The 12,700-nt window shown below is 29.6% G+C and overlaps 2 protein-coding genes across 7 annotated transcripts in view; one reads left to right on the top strand and one right to left on the bottom strand.

The window, feature by feature from the left end:
• LOC148282867 (uncharacterized) overlaps positions 1-9,272 on the top strand; it is a 38,688-nt gene extending 29,416 nt beyond the window's left edge. For both annotated transcript variants that reach the window (XR_015822006.1, XM_088224380.1), the window contains exon 3: positions 1,201-9,272. The gene's annotated coding sequence lies outside the window, so the exon portion shown is untranslated. The remainder of the gene's footprint in view (positions 1-1,200) is intronic.
• Positions 3,484-12,700, bottom strand: part of cu (NADP/NADPH phosphatase nocturnin) — a 76,373-nt gene continuing 67,156 nt past the window's right edge. For all 5 annotated transcript variants that reach the window (XM_088224375.1, XM_088224379.1, XM_088224376.1 and 2 more), the window contains 3 exons: positions 11,864-12,070; positions 7,437-7,674; positions 3,484-3,932 (listed from right to left, as the gene is read on the bottom strand). In XM_088224375.1, coding sequence (XP_088080501.1) covers positions 3,637-3,932; positions 7,437-7,674; positions 11,864-12,070 — 741 coding nt within the window. In that variant the 3' untranslated portion in view covers positions 3,484-3,636. The remainder of the gene's footprint in view (positions 3,933-7,436; positions 7,675-11,863; positions 12,071-12,700) is intronic.

Here is a 12,700-nt window from a genome sequence, read left to right on the forward strand (position 1 = left end):
AGTGTGAATGAACAAAAAGAATATTCTTTGACAAAAATGAAGATAAACTGAAGAAACAATATTTATATTTAACATACATCAGTGTGCTAGAGACATTGTTTTTAATCCAAATATCCTAATAATGTTCGGGAGATGAAACAGTATCAGCACATAGTGGTGTAAAATGAACTTATGAACCATCTCATTTCCATATGCAGTGTTTATGCTTCTGAATTTAAACATTAATAGTATCAGCACATAGCGGTGGAAACAGCGTAGAAATGAACTTATGAACTATCTCATTTCCATATACAAGGTTTATGCTTCTGAATCTAAACAATTATTATATAATACAGTAAGAAAATAACATCAATTACAGCACAAATATTCTGATAGATACATATCCAACAAAACGCATTTTAAAAAGTTGAAGCTTCGTAGACTGACTAATTATATGAAAATAATTTCATAGCCAAAAAGTTGCACCATCACTCAGCGGAAAAATCGAACTGTGGCTTTTTCAAGATGGGCAAAAAACAGAAATACATTGAATTAAATGACTTTATGAACAAAAAGATACTCTTAACATTTCTGGCCTCTACAATAAATTAATAAAAAAATCATTCAAAGTTCTTATGCAGATTTTTATATCCCGACTGAAACATCACCTGAGAAAAAATGTTACTTCTTCTGATGCTTCTCTTCCAAACACCATACTTCATTTTCACCAACTCTTCTTAATGAATATGAATGTTTAAGTAGATGGAATATGTACATATGTAGTAATTTAAGGATATGTATAATGATAACTTAGAAAAAATTGTGTTATATCAATTGCCTAGACATCGATCATTTCAAACATAAAAGGAAATAATATAAATAGAGTAAAGAAATAAATAGTCTAAAATTTGTATTTGTATGTGTAACTCGCATTTCATTTGATCACTTGATCATCAATTTCATTTGATCTCATTTTCAAGTATTGTTATTGTGATAATTTCATATATTATCATAAATTTCCATGCACAAAGTTACTTTTTTATTAATATAAATATATGGTTTCAGATACATTTCTTTTAGATTTATATTTTTTTTGCCATTTCGAAACATTGTTTGACTTAAATAAATACATGCGTAAAGTTGTGTCTTAATATTGTAAAATAGTTGGACACGACAATTCAAACAAATACAATATTATATGATGTATAATTTTAATTGCAGACATGAGTGGATAAAGGTGTTATGTGGCAAAAACAAAAAGCAGAGATACCTGGGGTTAAAGTTTTGAACACCAGTCCAAATAAAATTATTATTATTATGGATAACTTATATAGCGCCATTTTCGTAATAAAATACCTCAAGGGCGCTTTACATGGTGATTCTATTATTAAATTAATTTAATCGAAGCTTTTAAATTTGTAATTTAATTAAAACAATTTATTTTGTTGTCATGTGCTACGGAGTTATTGAAATGATTTAGAGAACAAGTGGGTTTTAAGTTTTTTCCGAAACATCACTTCACTTTCACAGCCTCGCACCTCTGCTGGGAGAGCATTCCATGCCATAGGGCCTGTGACCGCAAATGCGCGTTCACTAAATTTAGTGCGCTGTTTGCGTAGAGGTATAATAACTTTTCCTCTCGCCGTAGACGTAGCTGATCTAAGCGTGAGATGCCTGTCAGCTAGTTCATCTGGAATGCATAGTTCCCTTAGATATTCCGGAGCAGAGTTGTGTAGTGACTTATACATAAGCCAACAGAGTAACACCTTCATTCGCTCTCAAAATCGTTTTTCTGCTAATTTTTGGTGGTGTAATTGGCTTTACGTGAAAGGGCTGTACATAAAATCTTCATTATTGTAAAAAAGTACATTTAAAAAATATTTGACATAACGCCTTCATCCATTAAAATTAAATAAAAAATATGTAACTTTATGTTATATTATTACATAATACATAAACAGTTATCCTACAGTATTTTCTCGTTTTTACTTTGTAACTAATGTAGTTATCTTAATAGTGCTTTTTTCTATTCAAAACATACTTTGATTCATAAATATTCAACTGAAGTTTGGTTTAAAACCATAAAAAAGTAAATAGAAAAAATAAAAATTACTAATAGTGTCGTGGTTAAAATTGATAGTAACTAACAAACTTTTAAAATGTGCAAACTGTCAGCCTTATTATCTAAACTGTCTACTAACTTCTATTGTACATTTTAACAACATAAAACCTTTATTTTTTGTTATTGATTGTTCAATTAGAAAATTACATCGCATCGTGTACAATGTAATGTTTGAGACCGATTTGGAAATTTATTATAGACATAAAACATGCTTTGGTAAATTTAAATTTGTGAATTACATAAATTTCACCCATTTTTTATTGCTATAATAAATTTCAGTTCTTTGTTTTATGGTGGAATTTCATTATGATTCGTTATTAACTTATATTTTATCCATTTCAAATATATAATCCACTTATTACGGAAATGGAAGCGGATGGTGTAAGTGTACCAAATAGATACATTTTTAAATTTAAAACTTATATAGTAAAATTAGTTGTGGATAACACAATTTCAGTTCTATTATAATATAAAATTAAACAGTAATAATAATAGTTTCGGATGATTCATATAGCGCCATGAAATCAAAATCACTTCAAGAGTGCTGCCATATTAGTATTGTTTTCATTTTTATATTTTATTGCCCTTGTTTGTCTTTGCTACATAGTTCCATGTTATGTATGTTCAGTTTCTTGTATATATGTTTCTTTATGTAATAAATAAAAATAAAATAATTCAATTATATTGAATTGAAATTTTATATTATGTACTAAGTAAATATTTGATTAAGGTTGGTTAAAAAATGTATTTTTTCAAAAATTATACCTACTGATTATCATTAAATAAGCAGTCAAGACTGATTAAAATCTTAATTGTAGATATGAATGAGGAAGTTCATTGCAATGGGAAATAGAGCGTATTTCTTATACATAAAAACACATTTTTTAAAAATTTTGGCTTACTTTGATGGTCTATTAACAAATAAAAAACATAAAAAAACCACTGAATTTCCTCACTGTTATGCAATGCCAACTAGTTCAACAACTTCAGTACAGTTGACCCGTCTTATCAATCAATCCTCAAAATGTGATTTTATGTAGGTACCATAATTTGAATATCCATTAAAATAAGATTTTAATTGGTTGAATTTGATATTTGATTGTAATTTATAATCTATAAAGATTTGATCCAAACTCAACCCAAATCACCTTATGTTTTATTTGTCATCATCTCCACATTTGCATTGTATCTAAGTAGCATAAATTATCACCAGTTGTTATTATTTAATGTAAATTCTTAATAAAACGTATTTTTAGCCAAATTATATGTTAGTGATGAAATAATTCCCACTGACCTGTTGATAAATTAATAATAAATTTTGTATAAAAAATGTATCATGATGTGTAAAATTTAATTGTTTAAACAGAGAAATAAATAAACAATTGAAAACTTAAAAAAACTTTTTATTAATTAAACATGCTATTCACCATAACATTGAAAAATAACTAATTATATACATTAAATAATATTTTTCATCTCTTTTGCAATATAAAGCAAGATGAAGTGCTAGTGTGCAGTGTGCATTTTGAAGATATTCATTCGGAAGTTTTAAAAGTAAAGTCACACACCAATGAGAAATGATCCGAAGGATAGTTGTAAGATGGGACCTTCCCTTCTCCGACGTCTTGGGCTGTTGGGAAGCAGAGGACTCCATTGACTTTGAGATGTTTCTGGGAATAGAATATATAGTCGATGGTATGGCAGACTTCCCCTTCCTCTCTTACTTTCCAAGTTGTGTATGGAACCTCATGAGCAGCCGATTCTTCTGGTTCGACGAAGTGACTTCCGCTACCATCCGCAATAGAGAAATCAGCGTACGCCGATCCCAAACCTAAAAAATTAACACTGAAATGAGGTAAAATTCATACAATTTGAGAAGGTTGTTTCAGATTAATTCCAGACTGAGTTTATTTTTTTTAAATACAAGTAAAAGATTAAGGCTTGAAGTTGTTGCCTCTATTGGAGAGACTATTACAAAACCTTGCCTGTCATACAGGTAAGCAGAGGATGGCAGATATAACAGTCATCAATACCATATGTACACTTTTAACACATAATCATTTATAGAATTTAGATAACTGAGACTTAAACTATTTAAGGCTGTTTTTTTTTATTTAATCTACAACTATAAAGCTTCTAAGTGAGATTTATCTAATTAAACAGTCTTTTTACTTTATCAGCTCTGTTATCAAAATGCAAATCTATACAGTAAATATGTTACCGAAAAAAGTTACAGTTTTGGGTAAAAAACCCATCACATGATGCTTTGAACTATTGAATTTACATGTATGTCACACTAATTTTATTATAAAAAACAGCAAAAAAAAACACAAGAATAGCAGCTGAATACATGATGTAGAGGATACAATAATAAACAAATTAAGCAGGTACTGTAGAAGTTAATAAAACATGTTAAAAACAAAATGGGCATGTCAAAAACATAAATAAATAAAAAAAGTAACATACAAAATTAAAGAGTATATAAAATAGCTATCTCATTAATGAATGGTTAAAAAACATGCAAAAATAATGAAAATAAATAATAATAATTTATTTGAAATATTTTACATTGGGAAAAGCTACAAATCACGTTTTTTACTAGTTGGGAAATTCCTGTGTTAGTTCGGGACCAAAAAATCATTGACCTACATACAATGTGTCTCAGGGTCAAATGACCGGCCGTGAAGTGATGAAAATATATAAATAAAAATTGACAAAAAACTTTTAAAACAAGTCAAAAGTTATTCATAAAGAATAAAAAAAAATTTAATCAATCTCTTTTGAGAATTTTTTTGATTTTAGTAAATCGCAGTAATAAAAAAAAACTAATTTAACTGTTTTAACTATTTAAAGGGAAAAAAAGAAAAACTAAGATAGATTTTTAGGATAAAAAAAATGTGGAAATAAAACGTTTGTCAAATTCAATGTATTTGTTGATAAATTTTTATGTATTTTCAAATGACATCGACCGGTCATTCGAGCCTGGGACAATTGTGTATTCATAGGTAGGTACATTTGGCAATAGGTACCTATGGACAAAAACATAATTTCTTTAAAAATCACTGAAAATTTAAGACTACATTATGTTTTTGAATTGGGTTTTTATTTTTTATAATTTTTTTATAAAATTGTTTTGTCGTTGATTTATCATAGCTTGACTAACCAAATTTATTTGTAATCAATAGATTTGTAATATAAATATACTGTAATAGTGTCGCACATCAGAAAGATATGTTACATTTAGCAAGTTTAGTGTATTTAACAGCAAAATGTATATTTTTATTGTTTTAAATCTTCAAGTACAAAGAATAAGTACTTGGGCGGACTTTTTGCTGAAAGCAATATATTCCAGCCAACCAAAAAACAGTCAGACTGTTTTTTGACTGACTATTCTGAAAGAGTCAGTCAAAAAAATTGTGCTAAAAAACATTATATATATTAAAAAATACAGACATAAAAAAAAACAATTTATTAAAAATAACAGCTGTTTTTTAATAGGGAGATAAGGCTTGTACATATAAACTTAATAAAAGTACATTTTGCTATACATATTAAAGGATTAGGAATGTGGAATCAGGTAATGAGTTTGGAAGTAGAGAAGAAGAGGAACCAGGAAAGAAAAGGAACAAAATAAAAATATGTACATTAACGTAAACCGCAATTATCATAAATGATAATTTATTATTTGAATATAAAAATAATAATAAAAGAATATGAAAACAGCAAAACAACTTTGCAATCAATAGCTAACCCTCTTTATTATTTCAGGAATCCATAATAGTATGTTACAATTTTTGAGAAGGTAAAATTCTCACAAACCCATCTATAGATAAATTTATAAACAGAAAAACATAAGCAAAATAAATTGTACCACAACATTTAAAATACAAAAATTATATTTCTACATAAATATGTATGCCTTTTAAATTTGGATACCTGAATTTTAAACATATTTGCTTTAAAAGAGATAATAAGATACAACACAAAGAAAATAATAGGAACGCAATATTATTATCGACGCAGGTTTGTACTTAGACCTTACTAAAAATATCAGTCTAGAATACCATGACATAATATCTGTACCTCAGAAGCAGACGGATGCAAATCCAAACGTCAAATGTTCAACAATAGTCTAAAGAATCAACTCTCTCTAAGTGATCACTAATAATTCAGAACATTAATTTGTATTTTCAGTATCTTAATACATTGGTTCTTTCATTATAAGACTTATATTTCTTCAAAATCAAAAGACATGATAATAAACTGGATACGAAAATCGAAATGTCATTTCATGAAATTCTGGATTTGCATCCGTCTGCCTCTGAGGTACAGATATAAAAGCTGATATTAACAGTATGTTCTATATTAGTAATATGCAATAATTGGATCTTCACCATTATTATGTCTTTTCGAACAAAGTAAAATACGCGATGATTGTCCGCCTCAGCGAGTTTTCCTGCCATGTGAGACTCGGGTTCGATTCCCAACATGGTTGACATAAAAGGTTTATTTAAAACGGTGTTTTTACACAAGAATATTTCAGTCCCCGGACTGGCACCTGAAGCGTAAGACTGATTGTCTTTCCACCATGTAACAAAGAATAATCAAGATACAATGTCGTCGGTGTACCAATTCAGTGCCCTATGCACCATTAGGAGATGATAATCTGTGAAAGCTGTAAATATTTACAAATAGGCATAAACTTGATTCTATTTATATAGGTAAATAAAAATAACATGTCCCGCATAATCCCAGGTTATTTTGCATAGATGCGTGAAAAATCTTAAGTCTTATCTTACAAAAATTGGTATTTTATACTAAGTACCTTTCGAGTTTTGGTGAATTAGATAGTTTACAAAATACTATTATCTTAAAATTCTCAAGATACAAAAAAAATATTCATCATGAAAACTTTAAGACTGTCCTGTGGAATTTTCGGCACACACCAGTTGGGGGTGATGATTAAATTAATGAAAGTAAACAAATGCACTATCTAATTTTTCAAGATACATAATTGTGTTAAAAGTATTTTAATGCAAAAGAAAAATTAGAAATCTTACCTATTTACAAAGAGACAGTAAGATATTTATCAATAATAGTTTTTTTTATTTTTTAATTAACATTAAGGTAACTTTTATTATTAACTATTTTATACAATTATTTTAATTTTTGTAAAATTTCTATACATGTCTTATCATCTCTTTGTCAAAAGAGACCATTTTTTTAAAACATATGTCATAAAAGGGTTTATTTTAAATGTCGCCTTTGCAAAAAAAGAAGTAATTTTCATGAATTCAAATTACACAACAATAAAATAACGAAGATTTATATATACCCAAACTTTTATTGCTGAGGATAGTCTTGTAAACAGGTTCTGAGGGTTCAGCATTGAAGTCTCCACAAACCACCACGGGTCGTTTTCCTCTTCTGGAGTTGATAAAGTCCAACAGGTCCTTGCCTTGCTCATTTCTTAATTTGGAAAGAAGGGCTCCATTTCTAGCTTTCAGATGTGTTGTCACAACACAGATTTCCTGCTGAGTCTGAATGGATCTCAGTAAAACCAGTACAGCAACCTTTTGAATACCAAAATTTAAAACATTATTACCAGAAAGAAAGGCCAGGCAGCTGTTAACTTATACTATTTGCTTATCCATTGTGTCCATTTTTAAATGCATTCACAGATATGAGGCGTTGAGAGCCGCAGAAACTTAAGTGACATTTGACATCAATTTTATGCGAATATTATGTAGTAAGATGTATGTTTTAAACCACACTTACTCAAGCTCCAATATCAAAGCTGGTAGCTGAATGAACAAATGAATGTTTCACAAAAAAATTATGCCATAGAAACATAACCGCAAAATTTGTATGAGCTGTTAGTTTACATAATTTATTTGCTTTCCATTATTTATGTTAAGAAAAAAATCGTAATCTTAGTTATTTCATGTAAAAAGCAAATGTCAAAAATTCTTCAAAACCATTTTGACAAATCCTGTTTAAATGTCGGTTGAGATCCTCTGGCTCTCGGTGCCTTACATGTTGTGACTATTTTATATGGAGTTAACAAGTCCATATACCCACAGATATGTCATTTATTTTATTTATTTACATACATAAGTTTATTGTACATTATTTGAGACATAAGTCCCAACTCTATGGGACTAAAAATCCTGTGTTGAGATGGGACTCATTGATAAAATACTTTGCACGGTCAAGGTTTCGTTTTAGCTTTTCTAATTTCATGGAATATTTTAATATAACAATATCATCATGTAAAATGTCCCCCAAGTATGAAAAATAAATCATGTATGAACCTAATATAATGACCTGTCTGAGCCATTACCATTCTCTACAAAACTTCAAGAGTTCAAGAGTTCAACCTTCTTCTTTCAGGAGTCAAAAGTTACAATAGATTGAACAAAAAAATACTTTCAACATACACATACAGGATATTGTCTTTGTTGAATTGTAAGACACGATGTGAAAAACACAGTAAAAACTAGTAGTAATGTTTTATGTTCAAAAAAAGCCAGAAAGAAGGTAGTCCAACAAGTAGGGTTGCCTAATAGAGGGAGCTAATTGGATTTTCTTTTAATCAAGATGATCTGAAACCAGGGGGAATGAGGACATTGTGCGACCAACTCCCAAACAATCTAATAACTACCACATTTAGCAGTGAGCAAAATGAGTAAAAAGAAAAAGGACGAGCTATTTCACACAGAAAAAAGGGTAACAAAGGGAAAGAGTAGGTATGGGGAAAACATAAGTGATGTTTGTTTGATAAAATAAATAAACAAATATTAGACCCATTACTGGGATAGTTAAAAGAAAAAATAACATATTGCACCATAGAAGGAACATTAGTACTATTTTTTTATTATTATTATTTTAATCTTCAAGTACGAAGAGTAAGTACTTTGGCAGACTTATTGCCAAAAGCAATATATTCTAACAAACCAAAAAACAGACTAGTTAAAAGAAAAGTTAGTCAAAAATGTGTACTAAAAAACAAAAATGTACATCAAAAGATACATACATTAAAAAAAAACTAATTCATTAAAAATAACAGGTGCTTTTTTTAATGTGGCTTGCACATATTAACTTAAATAAAAGTACATTATGTTATACATATAAAGAATGAGGAATGTGGAATCAGATAATGAGTTTGGAAGAAGAGAGAAAGAGGAACCAAGGAAAAAAGGAGTAAAAATGTAAATGAGTATATTGAAAAAATATAAATACATGGAGGTTAGGATTCTATTGAAAAAGATTATTTCTTAATGAATGAATTAGGTCATCTAATGGGTTTAACCCAGTGTTATTTTAGAAACATTAGTGAATAATTATATATGGAAAAATCTTTATCATAGATATCTAAAAAAAAAACCGTAGTATGTGCTTTAATAGTCCAATTTTGCAAGACCACTCATAGTCTACATGTGTCACACTGGGCTAACCACTGATAAGGTACTGGGTTGGAATTTTAAAATAAATCTTCTATTCATTGGTACCCTGGATTGAAATCTGAGAAGTAAGATAAATATCTTTTCTTTCTTTGGGATCTTACCTATGAAATAGCCGTTTTTACAAACTGACTAAAAGGAAGTGAAAGTAATAGTGGAAGCAGACCTATCTCAAACTACGACTGATCTAGCACTAGCTTTCAACCTAAGTGATAAAACAATATTAAGTTTTTTTTTATATACTTTAAAAAAAAAATGTTTAAATCGTTAACTTTGTGGTCAAACATTTTAATTAATATTAGTAAATATTAGTATATAACCACTTACTGATTTTTTTAGTCTACCGGTTGGCAAAGTAAAGAAGCTTACGAAGTGGGTACCCTATTGAGCTGTAGGATTTAGTAGTTGGGTGTTTGGTTGGAGTTCCTACCCCAGTTAGAGATTGACAGAGAAGACACGATGTTGATGTTTGAATGTTTATTTATTACATGGCAAATAAATAAACAATTATATCGGACGAGTGTTACGTCGATGATGGGTTGAGTAGTAACTGCACTCGAACTACATGCTGGAACTGTGTGATGTTGTCGAGCTGGTCTGACGTGAACTGAACGGACTGTCTGACTGACTTTGTTGGGCAGGCTGAACGAGCTGACTGACGTTGGCTGCGTCCTGTGGTCTCTTTATAGACCATATTCCTTTGTAGTTCATTTCTTCATAGTAGGGATGATGTGAATGTACTGCAGGGCGATGCCCTCCGATTTCATGTGAAATACTCAGAGTTGCATTTTACGAATGTATAGGATTCTATTGAAAATGATGACATTGCATCGTCGGTCATTAGTCTCTTTTAGGTGAACTAATTTAACACGTGTGTGTCATCAACTATGGACTATGGACCCTACAGAGTTAAACGAACGCCAGCAGCAAGCTTTCATCAATGCCTGTGTTTCTTTGCTGAGCTGACACAAAACTGGAGGAATTCTGAATTGGATCATACTTGCGACGAGAAATGGATGTTGTATGACAACCATAAGCGTACATCGCAGTGGTATGATTCACTAAAGATCTAGCTTAACAGTAACAGCATGCAAATATATATTGCCAGGAATTTCTAATAATGATGGAGAAGCTCGCGGTAAAAAAAAGAAGCTGATCCATCACTCATCGCCGCTGCTGCTTCACGACAACGTCTAGCCGCACACTTCACAGTGGACGGTTTCTAAGCTGGAAGAGCAGAAGCTGGATGCTCCATCACAAAAAAAACTGCACTAAACGGCAATTTCATAGGTAAGTAACTAATATAGTTAAAAATCAAGATCTCTGTAAAATAACTGTTTTCTTACTTCTATTTAAAAGCATGTATTTAAAAAAAGAAGAAATCTTTCTCCTAAATTTTTTTTTGTAGAAAAAAGTATCATTCTCATTTGAATATAAAAAGTAAAATGATTTAATTTATATTTATTAAAATATAGAAATCTGTAACTGATCCATTACCAGATAGATATGATGTATAATAAATGAGTACATATATATTAAGCTGTAGGTTACTTTAACAAAATAAATAAATAATAATAGTGTAAGCCACTCTCCAAGCACAAGAGTAAGTCTCTTTTTTTGGAGAGTTACAGTTATAACATTTACTAGATGTATAAAAGTAGATTTGTATAGAATTTAAAAAAAACATGAACCATTTATGAAATTTATTAATAAATAAAAAATATTTTAAAAAATGATTTAAATATTTTCCAACATATGAAATGAAGTTCTCAAAGCTTAAAATTTCAAAGACTCTTTAAACCTTGTCACATCCGAAACCACAATGATCAGTATGGGCAAGAAGACATATTAGCATATTTAAAAAAAATATTTAGAACAAAGTAAATTTTCAAAAATAAAATATTTAAAAAAACAAATGGTTGCTTACTTCTGCAGGGGAGAAGTAAGGGGAGTGTGGCGCAGTATCAGACTTCCCCCACCCCTCCTCGTTTCTCCCCTGCAGAAGTAAGCAACCATTTGCTTTTATTGATATTTTATTTTTTTTATTTTTTTTCGTTCTAAAAAAATATTTTAATATGCCAATATGTCTTCTTGCTCATACTGATCATTGTGGTTTCGGATGTGACAGGGTTTAATGAACACCCTGTAGATATGGATTAAGCTTATTTATCTTTTTCAAATAAAAAAGGATGAAGATAAATAAAATGTTTAAAAAACTTTAAAATTACATAAACATTATTTAAACATAAATTAAATAAAACATGTTATAAACATTATTTAAACATGTTATATCCATTACCTGATTACTTTGCACTTTCCAAACTTCCAGAATTTTTGAATCTTTCACAATACATTCAAATTTATCTTTTTTGTAAAAAATGGCACATCCATCTGGGCCATTGTTTCCCTCTATATAAACACACGGTGAATCCGGTTTGGGATAGAAAACTCCTTCATATCCTTGGGTAGCGAGCAATTTCTTCAAAAAATCAAAGTGATCCACTTCCTAAAATAAAATTATCAGAACATAAATATCAATCGAGTTACGGAAGGATTGAGAGATCAAACTTTTTATTGATATAAATAGATTTCTATATGTAAAAGATGATAAACCTATAGGTATAGTGCATTCAAATATTTAATAACCCTATGTTAATATGTTAGTGACAGAACACATCAACATAGGGTAGTATTAGTGACAGAATACATTAACATAGGGTAGTATTAGTGACAGAATACATAGTCAAGTATGCCTACTAACATTTGGTTCACCGACAGGCTCTAGCACATTAAGATGTGTTTATTATACATTCAGATGCACTGTATATATTATAATAATTTTAATTACCCCCTACGGGGTGGAATCCAGCCCTTGTCTACAAACATTTGGACAAACTCAAAATATTGCTAGTAAACCAACCGGTCCAAGAAGAAGTATAAAATCTGAAGTTATTATAATATATGAAAATATTTACTTTATATTTTTGTAGCACATAATCCCTCGCCAAGAAGACTGTGCCTTATTTTTGTAAGTACCTATTGTTTAATGTTTAAATATATTTTGTCACTACCTATGTATTATTTTACCTATTATTTTATAATGTGGAATATCACATATTCTGTTTAAAAATACTAA

Source organism: Micrasema longulum, unplaced genomic scaffold (assembly GCF_059751315.1).
Source record: "Micrasema longulum isolate JH-2025_06_02 unplaced genomic scaffold, ASM5975131v1 h1tg000281l, whole genome shotgun sequence".
NCBI classification, from domain to species: domain Eukaryota; kingdom Metazoa; phylum Arthropoda; class Insecta; order Trichoptera; family Brachycentridae; genus Micrasema; species Micrasema longulum.